The sequence below is a fragment of the Fomitiporia mediterranea genome (genome assembly GCF_000271605.1).
Source record: "Fomitiporia mediterranea MF3/22 unplaced genomic scaffold FOMMEscaffold_2, whole genome shotgun sequence".
In the NCBI taxonomy this organism is placed as follows: domain Eukaryota; kingdom Fungi; phylum Basidiomycota; class Agaricomycetes; order Hymenochaetales; family Hymenochaetaceae; genus Fomitiporia; species Fomitiporia mediterranea.
Window position 1 is genome coordinate 2,837,763 of NW_006760387.1, and position 15,951 is coordinate 2,853,713.

General features: G+C 45.7%; 6 protein-coding genes across 6 annotated transcripts; 3 read left to right on the plus strand and 3 right to left on the minus strand.

Moving 5' to 3' along the window:
- Window positions 1–2,018: 2,018 nt before the first annotated feature.
- On the plus strand, window positions 2,019–2,502 carry FOMMEDRAFT_138603 (uncharacterized protein). The gene has a single exon (XM_007262974.1). It carries the CDS (start codon window positions 2,130–2,132, stop codon window positions 2,304–2,306), a length of 177 nt encoding a protein of 58 aa, XP_007263036.1. The 5' UTR covers window positions 2,019–2,129; the 3' UTR covers window positions 2,307–2,502.
- A 219-nt stretch (window positions 2,503–2,721) lies between these two features.
- FOMMEDRAFT_138604 (uncharacterized protein) lies at window positions 2,722–4,042 on the minus strand. Its single transcript, XM_007262975.1, has 5 exons — window positions 3,883–4,042; window positions 3,736–3,830; window positions 3,458–3,658; window positions 3,108–3,355; window positions 2,722–3,031 (listed from the first exon to the last, which is right to left on the minus strand). Exons 1-4 carry the CDS (start codon window positions 3,905–3,907, stop codon window positions 3,158–3,160), a joined length of 519 nt encoding a protein of 172 aa, XP_007263037.1. The 5' UTR covers window positions 3,908–4,042; the 3' UTR covers window positions 2,722–3,031; window positions 3,108–3,157.
- Window positions 4,043–4,764: 722 nt separating this feature from the next.
- On the minus strand, window positions 4,765–5,576 carry FOMMEDRAFT_17249 (uncharacterized protein; the record flags this gene model as incomplete). The annotated part of the gene is made up of 3 exons (XM_007262976.1): window positions 5,466–5,576; window positions 4,987–5,414; window positions 4,765–4,934 (listed from the first exon to the last, which is right to left on the minus strand). Coding segments are annotated over exons 1-3 (581 nt in total), but the record flags the coding sequence as incomplete, so codon positions are not given.
- Window positions 5,577–6,535: 959 nt separating this feature from the next.
- FOMMEDRAFT_76360 (uncharacterized protein) lies at window positions 6,536–9,443 on the plus strand (the record flags this gene model as incomplete). The annotated part of the gene is made up of 6 exons (XM_007262977.1): window positions 6,536–6,692; window positions 6,746–7,256; window positions 7,306–8,858; window positions 8,918–9,117; window positions 9,169–9,297; window positions 9,351–9,443. 6 exons carry the CDS (start codon window positions 6,536–6,538, stop codon window positions 9,441–9,443), a joined length of 2,643 nt encoding a protein of 880 aa, XP_007263039.1.
- Window positions 9,444–11,387: 1,944 nt separating this feature from the next.
- FOMMEDRAFT_102680 (P-loop containing nucleoside triphosphate hydrolase protein) lies at window positions 11,388–13,428 on the minus strand (the record flags this gene model as incomplete). Its single annotated transcript, XM_007262978.1, has 7 exons — window positions 12,935–13,428; window positions 12,826–12,877; window positions 12,736–12,774; window positions 12,612–12,676; window positions 11,973–12,561; window positions 11,656–11,903; window positions 11,388–11,592 (listed from the first exon to the last, which is right to left on the minus strand). The coding sequence occupies exons 1-7, from the start codon at window positions 13,105–13,107 to the stop codon at window positions 11,388–11,390; spliced, it is 1,371 nt and encodes a 456-aa protein (XP_007263040.1). The 5' UTR covers window positions 13,108–13,428.
- A 733-nt stretch (window positions 13,429–14,161) lies between these two features.
- FOMMEDRAFT_152087 (NAD-binding protein) lies at window positions 14,162–15,435 on the plus strand (the record flags this gene model as incomplete). The annotated part of the gene is made up of 7 exons (XM_007262979.1): window positions 14,162–14,470; window positions 14,520–14,565; window positions 14,620–14,733; window positions 14,796–14,822; window positions 14,873–14,938; window positions 14,992–15,173; window positions 15,244–15,435. 7 exons carry the CDS (start codon window positions 14,162–14,164, stop codon window positions 15,433–15,435), a joined length of 936 nt encoding a protein of 311 aa, XP_007263041.1.
- Between the last annotated feature and the right edge of the window lie 516 nt (window positions 15,436–15,951).

The window sequence follows — 15,951 nt, forward strand, 5'->3', positions numbered from 1 at the left end:
GGGAGATGTGAAGTAGAGTAAAGAGTGACGAAGAGAAATGCGTCATTATATGCTCTCGATCTTCAGCAGTTGATTACATAAGCAACTATAATATGAGTCGTCAACTGATAGAACATTTCAATTATTGTATTTAGGTATAAAATAAAATAATTAATCTACTTTGTAATATAGTAAAAAGTAATATGACATGTATATAGCTTTCTAAACACACTAATGTAATTATTACAAGTAGATGAAATGCTTTTTACAATAATTGTAAACTATTTGTATAGATAGTCTAAGTATGATATACATATTATATACTTATAGTATACTTTTATTAAGATAATAATTATATAACAAGTGCTCTTACACTATTATATACATTAATATACCTTTTACATAAATTATAAGGCAACAATAGTTATTGTTACATTATTATATTGTAAATATTACCCTTTCTTTAAAATTATAATAAAAATGTAATGCAAGCATAATACTTTAGGCTATTATACAAAGTTAGTATAATACTTTTAATAGATTGTATTCATCCATAACACTTACTTAGCCTTTATATACATTAACATGTCTTATACAAACTTTACAATTGATTTGCAAGTCTTGTAATTACTTTACAATATATATACAATATTTATGTTACTTTACAAAGTCTACAATATATTATAAGAAATGCGACTTTTTCCTGATGTGTGACTGGGAAGGCAACATACTAGTGATCTTGTGGATGGGCTGACAGACAAGTGCTTGTGCACGTGGAGACAGAAGAAAGTTACCAGTAGATTAATGTGCAATCTGGGAGATGAGCCGAGATCAATTTCATGTTGATGTGGCTGGGAGCGAAGGTAACATGCAGTGGTCTCATGGATGGGCCGACAGACAAGTGCTCGCGCATGTGGAGACGGAAGCAAATTACCAGTGGATTAATGTGTAATCTGGGAGATGAGCTGAGATCAATTTCATGTTGATGTGGCTGGGAGCAAGATTAGTGAGAAGAGAAAAGAAAGAGACTTTATCAGCAGGCATCTAGCTGTAATCTGAAATAGGACTGAATTGACCCCCTGCTCTCCTATACAATACATTACAGGAGACTATCTTGTAATGAATAAAGTTGGGAGACACATTAGGGGCTCTCAATTCTTTGGAGAAGTGTGCTAGGAGGATCCCCAGTGGAAAAGGAGTAGCTAAAGAGCCTACATACCCAACCTACCCCTTAAAGAAATTGAGGTCGATTGATGGGTCCACTTTGTGATCCATTACTCTTGTAATAAGTTAATCATAACTTGAATAAATTTGGTAGTTCCTTCCAAAAACAGACAAGACAGACTACTGTATAAATACTGAAATGAAGAGCGAAAAAAATTCTGCCTGTCTGCTGTGCATGTAAATGGACACAGACAATGAGAGAGACAATATATATAACCTCTAGCAGTATTACTTGTTTACTTGTCTGGAGTACAGTTTGGTGCATCCACTCTAAGTGTATATAGTCAGTTGTTTAGTCTCAGATACAGACTCAAGTATAGTACCTCTAAACAGTATTTACAATCCTTCTAGCAATCTTGGCTGTTTCTAACTAATATCTCAGTATTCACCTAGTTTTTGGCTATCCAGTATACCTACTCTACTACTGTACATTACTACCTACCTCTCAGTATATTCAGAACAATGAACTCTACTCCTAGTATAGAGTATAGAGTATATATTATTGGTTTGCATGTCTTACAGTAAGGCAATACATAAATGGATGCCCAAACCAACACTTTCTGGACCCACCTGTATAATTGTAAGTCTGGTGAATACGTATCTCAACCGTCTCTTTGTTTGAACATAATTTCTAGTCATTGGTTTGAACGTGGAGGATGGTTGTTTCTAGACATGTTAAACGTTCTATTCAGACTGTCCACGCTTCAGTGGCTTCACACACAAAAACAGCACATCACGTATGTGCCAACGTGGGAAAATGACACCAATTGCACGCTTCGTAACATTCACTATTTGCGAATAGAAATCTACAAAAAGTCGCAGAGAACGCGGTGTCCCATTGGGGGTATCGCCAATCGATGGTGGCTTCATGTTCGGCTCACCCAATCGAACTGTAACTCATCTTCTTCCCACCTCGACAGATATACATGAGTAACATGACTTCCTTAGCCTTCCCGTCAAACGAGAAGTACCTCCTCGTCGGCACATCTGGCGACGCGCATTACGAATTAGAAGTGTTCGAAGGCCACCTACTCGCCAAATTAAAAGAAAGGCGATCAGTGGGGAAGAAGTTTCGTGAACACCCGATAGCAAGTCTGTGGTGAGCGGAAACCTTGACGGAAAGATCTGTATATGGGACGCGCCGAATCTACCCGTGCGTCCGAACGAACCGATAGACCTTAATAGGAGCCCGTTGGTGCTGCAATCTATAACGACGCTTGAAGGACATCCTGGGCTTGCGCGGTGTGTGCGATTTAATCCTGGACTTGGGACGACGGCGGTAACAGAATTGGTGCGTTGCATTGCTGATAACTTCCTACGTCTTGGCCGGCCCTGACTGGCTAATCCTTTTAGGCATTCTGGCTGCCTGATATGGCTGGAGATGTTATGAGAAAGTCAAAGAACACTTCAAAAGGAAACTCGCGAGTCGACTCTGTGACAAAGAGCCTTTCTTGACTATGACACTTGAAGACCCGTTATTGAAACTCACTTCCTTCCCGACGAAAGGGAGAAGTGGGGGAGAAGTCTGGGCTGCTGATTGCAAGTTCGTGGTAAGTGGAAGTCTTGATGGCAATATTGGCATATGGGATGTCCGGAACCTCCCTGCACGAGCGAATAAGCCTACAGACCTCGATAGGAGTCCGCTGGTGCTACAACCAATGACGATATTGGAAGGGAGTCCTGGTCTTGCGCGATGTGTGCGGTTTAATCCTAGACTTGGAATGATGGCGGCGGCGGGAGCGGAATTGATACGTTGCATTGATAAATCTCCTTCGTTTAGAGTACTAAAAGACTAATTGTTTGTAGGCACTCTGGTTACCTGACACGGCTGGAGAAGGGTCCGACGAAGTCAAAGAACATTTCAAAAAGAAGCTCGCTGAGTGAACAGTCCCAAAATTCCATACCTCAGCGCGTCGACGCATTCCTGTCTCTGCCCGGTTTTACTTGGGTATTATCAATAAAGGCGCCTTTCGCATAATGTGTCGTTATGAGTTTCTTCGCAGTTCTTATCACAATAGGCCATGGAGCATCTTTGACATTTATATCGCCCCCAATATCCACAGACGGTACATAGCAACCGGGGTGGCTCAGTAGGTGGCGGTGCCGCTGCTGTGAGGTACGTTGGTACGTTAGGCGGAAGTTTAGCAATTCCCTGCATGTTCAATTGTTGACATGATTAGCATTGTATCAAAAATAATTTGCAGTTGCAATTAAAGATGATACAAATGATATGAGAAGCGAGTATGAAACGCACAGATTCTTCAATCAAAGTCGCCAAGTTCTTCCTATACACAAGTGCATCACGTACGTTCTTTGATTGAGCCTTCTTGCGCGCTCCACCGTCGATGATGCGTTTGTCGGAGATGGTTTCGCGCGCACGGCCCCGGGCACTTGCTGCACTTTCGCCGAGACCGATACCGGCGAGTGAGGCTGTTGGTTCGGTATAGTTGGTTCTCTGTTATAATTTTGAAAGCAGATGTGTTAACAATGGATTTGTAGTGATGACGGGGTGAAAAGATGGAGTTAGCTGACCTCGAGTTCCTCGAGATGTCTCTTCGTCCTCTTCTGAAGTAGCTCTGGTGACAGGGCATTGTAAGTTGTACCACCTTGGGACTTTCGGCGAGCAGCTGGGGTGTGACAAGTCAGTAAAAGTACAGGCAATTGAGGAAACATACTAACGTTGTTTTCGTTCCGACGGCGCCATATCACGATCAAGGTCCAAAAACTCACAGAAAGAATGGACGGATGTGACCGAAGAGGTACTATTAAAGCACAGAGAACGAGAGTTTAGTTTATAAGATTAAGATTCCCAAAGTTATGTAGAGCCTCGGCTGAGCCTCCCAAGAACTAGGTGGAGAGCTTGTATTCGGATAATAGAATAGGGGTTTTAGTGACTTTGCAGGGAAGACGGTGTTCGTATGACTGGTTTCTTCACATTCAAGCCCAATCCTATCCGGACACGGTGAAGCTAGTTGCAGTCCTGTCTTCCTCAGGATGAGATCTCGCGCAAGCGGAACGTATGAAACGTTGAAAGGAAATTAAGAAAACTCCTCCAGAAGTATGATATGCACGTGACCGAGAATAAACTTCCGTCCCGAAACTCCGAAAGCTACCGAGTTAAAAAATGCGATTTACCTGAATTTTGTAGTCAACATTGGCCAAGGCAAGTCCAATGGAGATCAATCTCTTTATGAGGTGACAGCAACCTTACGCGTATTGCTGGATGTCAGTCCTGAATATAATAATGCTCCACAGTCCAGTAAACAAATTATTATGTAATACGGCTAGTAGAAAGTACAGAACGAAATTGCAGAGACCGAAAAGAGGTGAGATGATCCTATACAGACTAAGAGATATTGTGCAAATCGAATTGAGGAGAGCGGATTAGAATGGATATAGAACCCAGGTTTTGAATACCAGAGATGAAGGAAGAAAGCAATTGGACGAATAGAGAAAACGGAAGACGCGGTTGATCACATGAAAACATCAAGATCATTAAATTCGTCGAATAACGATGGATCAATCTCATCTGGCATCTGGATGAGAGAAAGTGACGAAGCTTGGATTGGAGATGCCCACTCGTCCGACAGTGCGAAAAGTAGCGGTTCGTCGTAGTTTATCTCAGGGAACGATTCGTGCTTCAGAGTACGTTCGAGATGCCGCGAAGGTTGTGATGGACGCGACGGAGAAGGTGATTGAGGTAGAAAATCGGGAAATCTGGGTGTAAATCCCTGGAGAAAATGATATGAGAATATTTCTCGAATAGTGATGTTTAGGCCTCACCTTGGGTGTGGTAGGTGTCTGAACAAACGGCGAGTAAGGGGTACGCGGCGTCGCAGGAGACGAGGCACGAGAAGAGTTCGGGAATGAACTGGTCGAAGGTGAAGACAATGTCGGCGTGGACGGTGTTAATGTCAACTCCCTATCCTCCTTCTTCTGTTCTTCCTTCTTCTTCTCCGCCTCGGCGAAGAATTTCATCCGCACTTCCGCAGATTCGCCCTTCCACATGAGTGCAGCCATCCGAGACGCGTCGTTCTGATGCTTGACGTCATCGGGAAGCAAGCCGTTTGCGATGACATATGAACGGTAGAGGAAGAATGCATTGGATGGTTTCTTCTTCTTCGGGGACTTCGTGGTGGGAGAGGCGGAGGCTCTGTACGAGGAAGGCCGCGGAGGGGTCGTGTATTCAGAGTCACCTCGGGTCTGGTAACCTAAAGTACATGTCAGTATACAGAGGAGTCATGTTTTACAGTGATACGTACTGGTTGCACGACAAGGAGCAGGAATGTTGCGAACGGTCGGCATGGCTCAAGATCAAATGGAGGTGCAATAGCCTTCTGAAGTCTCGCTGGCAGGAATTGTTGGGGAGCATCCCATCCCGCCGAAAGTCAAGCTTTTCTACCCTCCACGTCCATGTACACATGGTAAGTGTCTCTTGATGCTATGCAATACCAGAAACAGCGAACTATGGGACGATTTGAGACAGGACTGCCGCGTGCCTTCCAGATGAGGTAACTCCTGGACCATCACAATGAGCGTAGTCGAGCGCCTCGTGGCATTGCAAAGGACATATTGGTGCCCATTGTTATGAAATGCTGACAAGAGGCTGTTCGTACGTGTAGAGTATAGTATAGTTTAAGAACGTAGAAAGGAGAATCTGAATGGGGGATCAACATCTGATCTCGGACCGACGATAATCACAAAGGAAGAACTTGCGGTGGAAATTACATACTTGTTTTAATTTACAGCTGGAGTGCCGTCACTAACCGGGCTTTCCTCTAAGAAATCAAAGTTAGAAAGAGATGTAAGTTGGAGCTGGCGGGTAGCCTTACCGCGATCGATGTATATTCCAGGACCGGGGACCGGAGGTAAATTGCTGAACCTTGCTGAGTTCCATCCATAGTACTTAATCATGCATGTCTATTTATGGACAGTGTCACATGACCTGCCGAAAGCTTCGTCACTTGCGAAATTTCAGGTTTGTTCACCAACTACATCAACCAACATCTCCGACGCGTTCAGCAAGGTAGAATCGATATTCTAGTGACGCTGGACAAGCTCTTTGTCACATTGGAAGGGTAATATTGGCTATAGATGCTTGCAGACTCGAATCTGGGTCTGTAACTGACCTCTATCGGCAATAAACACTTGGAAACGCTGTCATTAATTGAGGTGTCCTTTCGAGAGCTAACTTGCCTTTCGTACAACGCGTCGAACTGCTCTGGACTCTTGAAACTTGGTAATTATGGTGACTCTCAGGATGATCTCCCGCGGTGCCCAGAGGCAATTCTCCACATCGCTATACTCGTCGCCGTTACGACCGAGGAGGAGTATGTTCTCTCCTTATTCGCAGCCATTTCGTCGGATGCATGTAAGGGCTTTATCATACACGACTATACCGAGACTTGTGGCGCGTGCCTTCAAGGTGCCTATTGCTGGTGCAACAGTTGGGGCTGGAGCTCTGGGCTATGCAAACTACAAGTTTGAAGGTATGTTTGGTAGCCGAAATGCGTGTTCGCGACAACTGATCCAGTGCCTTCAGAGCTTAAGAGGACTACAAGCGGCTGGATGACCACCGTCCAGGAGACAGCAACGGACGTATTTGACTCTGCATCGGATGGTCTAAAGGCTGCACAATCACGACTATCGGACGTTCATTTTCCGGATGTAGAAGCGCCTCAGTTTCTAAAGGACCTGTTTTCTTCTCGAGAAAAGGCAAGCGGTGAAGATTCTGGACGAAATAAGGGCGAGAATGGCGGTCAATCGGGTGGCAAGCCCCCTGATGGTGAAGATGCCGCAGTTGCGGCTCTCGCGGCTGCTACTCTTGCAGCCCCGTCATATTCATCCGAGGGCGAGGATGAGAAAGGAGAAGCGGTGATCGGACCAAATGAGCTCATGCATCTGACAAAGAAACTCATTGGAATACGGACTATGTTACTTGAAATCGACCAGAACGACGCGTTGAAACTACCGAGTATTGTGGTCATCGGTTCTCAGAGCTCTGGTAAGAGTTCGGTTTTAGAGGCGATTGTTGGTCATGAATTTCTTCCCAAGTAAGTAGAGTATTAGTTTAGTACTTCATTTCTTACTGATCATTCATAGGGGAAACAATATGGTGACTCGACGGCCGATTGAGTTGACTCTGGTACATACGCCTGCCAAACCTGGAAGTACACAACCGCAGGAATACGGCGAGTTCCCTTCATTAGGTCTTGGGAAAATCACGGACTTCACTCAGATCCAAAAAACTCTGACGGACCTCAATCTCGCCGTTCCTGCAAGCGAATGTGTCTCGAATGACCCTATCGACCTTCGTATCTACAGTCCAAACGTACCAGATTTGACCATGATCGACCTACCGGGATACATCCAAATTTCGTCGATGGACCAACCGGAGACGCTAAAAGAGCAGATCGCTGCACTCTGTGATCGTTACATCCGCGAGCCGAACATCATTCTCGCTGTTTGTGCAGCAGATGTCGATCTAGCTAACTCACCAGCTCTCCGGGCTAGTCGTAAGGTTGATCCTCTGGGGATGCGGACAATCGGAGTGATCACGAAGATGGACTTAGTATCACCAGAACAGGGTATAGACATCTTGTCTGGGAATAGATACCCTCTTCATCTTGGTTATGTTGGCGTCGTTTGCAAATCTACGGGAAAGAGACTTGGGAAGGAGACGACGGGTGAACTGGTCAAACGAGTAGAAAATGATTACTTCAGCCAGCACAAGGAATATTTCAAGAATTCGGCTATAATGACTAGCACGTCTACGCTCCGGAGACGCCTCATGGAAGTCTTGGAATCGTCCATGGCTTCGTCACTTCATGGCATTACCAACCAAGTGCAACTAGAACTCGAGGAGGCAACTTACCAGTTCAAAGTGCAATACAACGATCGCCGAATCACAGCGGAGTCGTATGTCGCCGAGACCGTCGATACGTTAAAGGCACGCTTCCGAGAGTACACTTCGCAATTCACACGTTCCCAACTTCGTGCAAAGCTCAAGGAGCTGCTGAACGACAAAGTGATGGACATCATGGAGCAACTTTATTGGTCTGATAACAGAGCCAGGGAGCTGAACGCTCTTGCTGCAGACTCGAAGGTCAAACCAGAGGAAGTAGAGCCTTACTGGCGATATAAGCTCGATGCCGCTAGCTCGTTGTTGACTAAATCTGGTGTTGGACGCGACACAACTCTGCTTGTGGCAGACGGCCTCCGCGCACTCATCGACTCGATAGCTTCTGGTGAACCGTTCTCGCATCATCCACGAGCTGCAGAGCGGATCGTAGCTTTCAGCCATGCCATCCTACGCGACCGCATCGGTGTAACCGCCGACCAAGTTGAAAACTGCATAAAACCATACAAGTATGAAGTCGAAGTTGACGAACGCGAATGGGAGCTCGGACGGTCCAAATCAGTGGAAGTGATTGAGAAGGAGATTGGCATGTGTGAGGGGAAGCTGAAGGAGATCCGACAACGTGTTGGTGGGAGTCGACGATTGAATAACTTGATGGGTTATGTCAGAGTTATTGAAGAGAAGGAGAATGAGAGGAAGAAGCAGAGGCTTATCGCGCAAGCGCAGGATGAGGAGGCTCCTCTTCCTGAGCCTGAAGAGATTCACTATAGATATAGTCCCGGTCAAATGCTCGATGGTATGTTATTTCCCGTTTCGTAATACTCGATGTCGTTATTTATTGATTTACCATTTTAGCTAAGCACGCCCAATCTTATGTCGACCGAATCGGCATCCTCAAGCTTCGCCTCTCGACTCTGAAGTCGAAACGCTGCAAGGGTGGTCCGAACAACGATGTACTCTGTCCTGAGGCATTCTTGGACGTTGTAGCCGAGAAGCTCGCATACACGTCTGCTCTGTTTATCAGTATCGAACTTCTTGACCATTTCTTCTACCAAGTAAGTTTTGTATTTATCGTACAAGCAATACATTGATTGACCTTCCTTCAGTTCCCACGAGAAATTGATTCACGACTAATTTACGACCTTGACCGCAAGGAGATTGTCGCGTTCGCGAAGGAGAACCCTGCAATTCGTAAGCATCTCGAGCTGCAAGATCGTAAAGATAAGCTCGAAGAGGTGAGCCAGCCATCTTCTTTTCTTGTGTCCTAGAATTAACGCCTGTGGTGTAGGTTATGAAGCAACTAAATAGTCTCACGCATCTTCGTAAAGACGCTCAACCGACTCCTCGGCGAACAAAAGGTCTCTTTGGAAACATGTTCTGAGTCACCTTCGACTGTCCCTACTCTGCTGTTTTATGATCCTCTCCGTACATCCTTAGGTGTTCTCACGTCCTCTTCATGAAGTAGATGTTTATTTTTCGTTTTATTCCGATCTCCTCTCAATCATTATTACGACTTCGTTTTTAATCACATATTGACAATACTAGGGGTTGTATAGTATCCTTCGTATATTACAGATTCTTGCAGGCAGTGGGAGGCAATTGCCAGTTTAATCTATAAGCCGTTTTTTCAATTCGGCCAAATTGAGCCTCTCATAATGCATATCAGAGAATATGTCTGAATACGGGAAATCTCCTTCGTATTGCCTATTGTCTGACCCTGAAGCCGACACTTCCAGCCAGGAATTTAAACGCTATACGAGGGCAGGAAAGACAAGATAGTACAATATCTAAAAAGTGGTACGAGCATTTGCACTGACTGATGACCACGTGTACATACTATTTCCTTATATGACGAAGAACGAAAACAATCGCGCAAAGGAGGAGTTTATAGTCTCCCTAAAAAGGTAACCATCAAAGAACAGTGGCGAAAGCATGCACTGGCAGCGCACAGCGGTGAAAATTTAAAAAGCACTTATATACTGAGACTAGGGCTGCGCGATGATGGTCTACCCCTTTATTCGAGCTTCTCGCCCCCTCATAACGTCGCTATCATACTCTACTACCACTGTGCAATGTCTGCGATGACGGATTTCGCGTCTTTACGCCACGCACTGGAGTTGAGTAAGTATACCTACCTCGCTTCGCCTTTGGTTTGCTCCTCTATCAACTGAGCGAATTCCTGCCGTAAAACTGCATAGTTACATCGGCTGAGTCTGACGAGGCGCAATGCAATCTCTCTGTCCACCAACCTCAAAAATGCGTGCGTATGCGTATGCTGCACGAGACGCCTTATCGTAGCAAGCAAAGAGAGGCTTTCGGGTCATTTTCCATTCGTCATTGTCGCATTCCTGCTGTCAAAGCCAAGGCCAAAGCGCGTATGGAGGACGATACGGACAAGAGCGAGGCTGAGCAATGTGTTGTGGCGGAATTGGGGAGTAGAGCGTCCACGCCTGCACTTTCTGAAACATCAGCATCGGGAGAATCGGAAGAGGGCGAGAAGTTAGAGAGTCAAGCGGAAAGACAGAATATACCCGCCACACCTGCGCTCACTTATACGTCTGAGTCTGCCGAATCGTATCATGTTTCCTCAGCAACACCGTCGTTATCATTGTCCGCTTCCTCTTTAGACGATGAATTCGACATGCCACCTACTCCACAGGTAAGAAGGGTTAATTTCCACCCCCTAGTACCCGCTAACTAATAACTACTTTGACATATTTTACAGTTGCGAACCTGCAACCTACCCATGTCACCAAGTATACTCACTTCACCCCTCCCACCACTCCAATCTTCCTCACTCGCAACTGCTTTACCTCTCATAGCTCCCCAACATGAAGACGAACGTGAAGAACCTGAGTTCACTCCCTTCCCCGACGAGTTTCCCTTGCACCCACTCGCAGATGACTGGGCGTCACTCGATCGCAATACCTCGCTCTCATTGATTGCAGAAGTTTCAGATGAAGAAATGTGGCCATATAATAATTCACTTGGGCTGTACGTCGACCCTGCGATGAACGTCACCACTTGGGATGCAGGAGGGTTTATACGCTCGACTGCTCCGTCGCCTTCACCGTCCCGATTTAGGTCGCCACCGCGTCGGAGGAGCCAAGCGAGTAGAGTAGGTTGAGACGGGGATTCGTGCGTAGTGATGTGCGTAGAATATCTGTATGTATATGTGTTCTTATAGTTGAATTTCGCGAATGAAGAAAGATGTATCATACAAAAACATATGAATTATTCCGTTTCCAACACATAGCATATAGATAGCATGAACAAAGCAAAAAAACCTCCTACCAAAGACTATCTGTTTTGAATCTTTCGGACTTTAAACGGTCTGATCAGTCAAGTCCTGAATCGCAGGAGATCCATCATTCTTCCGCCTGCCGTCCCATTCCCTGCTATCATTGGCTTCCTTCTCCCAGGTCTTCAGAGCCTCCTCGTCCCATACCCTATCAGACATGTCGCCCTCCTTGAGTAAGTAGACGTCATCCTTGAGCTGTGTCGGTAGGTATTGGTTGTGCACCGGATGTCTATTTTCATTCGTTGTCCTTGTTAGCAACTCGAAGCACTGTAGTCAAGCACTAAGGACTAACATGAAATCGGGATTATATCGATATCCCTCCGCATAACCCAGCTCCTCCATGAGTTTCGTTGGCGCATTGCGAAGCTGCAATGGCACTGGCAGTGTCATGTCTTTCGCAGCAGCCTCCTCTGCTCGGTTGTATGCTCTATACGAGCGAGTTGATTTTGGTGCCTCCGAAAGATAGGAGACGAGATGTGCGAGATGGATGCGACATTCCGGCATGCCAATAACTTGGCATGCTTGATATGCTGCCATGGCCTAGTTATGGCAGTTCAACGTTTCGAAAGACGTACTTATCATCAAGGGTATCGTTTAAAAACTACTTACTAAAGGTAATGCCTTCGGATCTGCGAGACCTACGTCTTCACTTGCACAGACAAGCATACGACGAGCGATAAATAACGGGTCTTCGCCACCTCGCAGCATTCGAGCAAGCCAATACAACGCTGCACTCCCATTGCTCCCACGCACACTTTTATGCAGAGCGCTTATGAGGTCGTAATGCGTATCACCTGTGCGATCGTATGCACCTATCACACTCTTCCTCAGTGAATCGAGAAGCTGCGCGGTCGGGGTAGACGGAGGAGCAGCGAGTACAAGGGATAAGAGTGACAATGCTGTACGTGCATCTCCAGAGGATAGGGAAATGAGAGAAGAGAAAACCTGAGAAGTTATCTGTGGATGTTCCGGAAAAGGTAAATCCGAAGGTGAGGAGGCGGCAAGCGTTGCAGAGGATGTCTGGGACGAGCCGGGATCGGCGTTGATTATTTCGGTGGCTTGAGAAGTCGGAAGGAGAGAATCATCTGGCTTGATAGCTGCATCTCCAGTATCTTGGTCTTTTGCAGAGACACGCTTAATTGCCCGTTTAATAACTACTCCAATATTATCGTCCGTAAGACGTTCTAACACAAAGACGCTAGAGGATGGTCAGGCATGAATAAGCAGTATAAGTGATATAGCACAGACCGACAGCGGCTTAAAAGGGCACCAATCACTCGAAATGAAGGGTTCTCAGTTGTAGCGCCGATAAGCTGATTTGACAGTATTATATCAGTACCGGAAAGTAAAGTGTTACGGAAGCTGAGTTAACCTGTATATGACCTTGTTCAACGTATGGCAGGAAGATGTCCTAGTAACTGGTCAGGCTGCAAGTGTTAGAGGAGACAGGTACGATACACACTTGTTGGGCTTTGTTGAACCGGTGGATTTCATCTAGGAAGAGAATTGTCTTCCTAGCAGCGAGGTGAGTTCTGATGGTGGCTCAAGCGTGACATAGGCCCAATAGCTACCTTCCGGTCAATGATAAAAGACCTTTTGCTTCCTCAAATACTTGTCTAACTTCATTGACGCCTATTCCAGTCGCGGAAAGCTCCTTGAACACGGCTCGTGACTTCTTCGCCAGCAGTCTAGCCAGTGTTGTTTTACCACATCCCGGCGGACCCCAGAAAATAATGCTCCCCATGTTGCCACCAGTACCAGATTCAACAAGATGTCTCAGCAGTGAACCTTGGCCAGTAAGGTGGGGTTGACCAACGAAGTCGTCCAATGTCTGTGGCCGGAGTCGTTCAGGAAGAGGTTGAGCTCCTTCAAGGTTTGCAGTAGAGGTCTTTACACGTTTATTGGGATTTGAGCTAGTAGCATTAGACCCAGATAGTTCTTGTCTCGCCGAGACTGAGTCAGCTGGTCTCTTTGAGGTAGACGGTCGCGTCGGCGTTGATAATGGAGCATTTGGAGAGCTCGATGGTGCAGCTTGAGATGAACCAGGCTTATTGAATATAGGCGCAAGTCGAGCGTTACTCTGTGCTGACTGTTTGGACGGCTTGCTGCCAGAAACGGTCCTCGATGTCCCTACTTCTGAGCAGCCGCTGTCGAGATGCTGGTTAATGTTCCGCTCTGGAACATCCTGAGAACATACAGGACTTGCTTATCCATCCATGAGCTGAATTCAACTGATGAAAATTTCCACGGACATACCAAGTCACGATTGCATTCATCGCAGTCAGAAGTTACTGACCGCGCTTCGTCTGTGATCGGCAAGTGAAGTGGGCGTTTTTACGCGTTACGTCACAGTCAGGTGACTCAATCATACTTAGTGCTGCGCGCTGCAGAATTTGATGACCGTTCGAATAAACCTTTATCAACTGTGCCAGTCGTGCTGCTGTGAATACTGGAGCTGGGAAGAGTCAAGTTCTGCCTGGACGATATGACCGGACGGGAGGAACGTCGCATAACTTGATTATTTCTCACACAGGTTACTATCATACTTTAAATTCGAAGCCTAAAATGAATCTTCGGACATCGACTGCGAGGAGATACTAGTAACTATGACTCCGTGGTGAGCGAGAATACGACTATCGAGCCCTTATCTCTGATTCTCGTTTATTACAAACGTAATTGATGCGGATCTGCATGTTCCTATTCCCCGAACACGACGTCCCCGTGACCATAACTATCAACTATTTAATCGATGCTTGCACCTGTACGGTCCCGAAGTAGACTCCCCCAGTTACATCGGAATGCCTCCCATCTTACCTCTGGCTGACCCGTCACAAGCTACCCCGTTCAGCAGCTATACTCCACGTGTAGCTATAGTGACTGGTAGCTCACAGGGCATTGGATACGAAATTGCTCATAGGCTTGCAGACGATGGCATTGATGTCGTGATCAACGATATATCTTCGAAACAAGCACAAATCGACAAAGTCGTGGAAGAGCTGCGTAAGAAAGGCGGTCGTGCTCTGGGGATTCCTGCAGACGTATCAAAGGAGGCAGATGTTATTTCTTTAGTTGAGAAATCGGCTCAAGAACTTGGAGGTGTTGATATTGTCGGTATCATCCTTCTTGTCTTCAGTGTGAATTCTAACTTCGGCACAGATGATTGCAAATGCTGGGATTTCACATGTCAACTCATTTCTTGACAGTAAGTCTTTCCTTCCTTCCTTTAACGAGAGAAAATCTTTTAACTTGGTTTTAGCAACTATTGAGACCTTTGATACGATCTATTCTATCAACATGCGAGGGGTGTTCTTGTGCTACAAGCATGCTGCTTTACAAATGATCAAGCAGGGACGTGGCGGAAGGCTTATTGGTCGGGCATCCATGTATTCTATTAAATATATCCATTGTCTTCTAATTGTTTTGGTTGTGTAGGTGCAAGTTCGTCTGCCGGAAAGCAAGGTACGTAACATCTGGGTGAATGGTCCACTTTATTGACAAAATTCCGCTAGGTACTCAAAATCTCCTAGCGTATTCTGGCACAAAATTTGCCGTTCGAGGTATGACGCAAGCCGCATGTAAGCTATCCAAAATCCGTCAGATTCTTGACGTTGACATCTTACTGGACTAGCGATCGAACTATACAGACACGGAATTACAGCCAACGCATACGCACCTGGACTCATAAATACACCGCTTGGTAAACCGACTTTGATATTTGATCATCCTCGTGATCGTGATTCCGATACTTCTGGACCTAATCTAGGACTTTCGCCTGACGGAGTTAACGATAACTGCGCCACGATCAAGAGGGTCAGCATACTAAAATTCGGTTGTCGTGACAAAGTTATATGCAGGTACTCATATTTCTTTTGAAATTTAGCTCTTCGGAGTGCCCGACGCACCTGTTTCAGACGCCGATACCGTCGCAAGTATGATATCGTATCTGGTGAAGCCTGAAGCATATTTCGTAAACGGTGGGTTGGTATACCATTTTCGTAGTGTCAAAATTGAACATATCCGACCAAGCACAGGGCAAACCATCTCTATTGACGGAGGCTTCCGTTACTCGTGATTAGACACTTGTCAAGGTTCATTCGGAGGTCAGTCCGACTCTCTGCACTTCTCCTACGACTTAATTCCCATATCGAAATATAGCAAGGAATGGGAAGTTCCATTTCAAGTATCATGTAACTTTGGCTAGTCTCCTATAAATTCAATGCCATCCGGGACGAAATGGCACGTATGCGTAGACAGTGCTGTAACAGATGAAAACACAAGTAGGACCTCGTAGGAAATTCTTTGTATAGAGGATATTGAAAAATTTGAATCAAGCAGGATGAAAATCAAGCTAGTTTCATTGTAGGCCATGATAACACGTACCTTGAGTTGAAGACAGCCTGTACTTTGTAGTGGAAACGAATTGGACATAACCAGTCCCAAGCATAGTCTGTGCCCAGAATCATTCAGGGAGAAGTTTAGCACCCTTGAGGTCTGCAGTGGAGGTCTTCACATGTTTGTTGGGGTTGGAGCTAGTAGCATCAGACCCAGAAAAATTGTGGTTCGTTGACAATGTATTAGCCAATCTTTT

Excerpts from the sequence above, each read along its gene's own strand:
- FOMMEDRAFT_138603 (XM_007262974.1), top strand. The coding sequence starts at position 2,130 with ATGAGTAACATGACTTCCTTAGCCTTCCCGTCAAACGAGAAGTACCTC.
- FOMMEDRAFT_138604 (XM_007262975.1), bottom strand. The coding sequence starts at position 3,907 with ATGGCGCCGTCGGAACGAAAACAAC. Across the intron at positions 3,659-3,735 it reads GACATCTCGAGGAACTCGAG|AGAACCAACTATACCGAACC; the intron begins GTCAGCTAACTC and ends AAATTATAACAG. Across the intron at positions 3,356-3,457 it reads CGACTTTGATTGAAGAATCT|GGAATTGCTAAACTTCCGCC; the intron begins GTGCGTTTCATA and ends TTGAACATGCAG.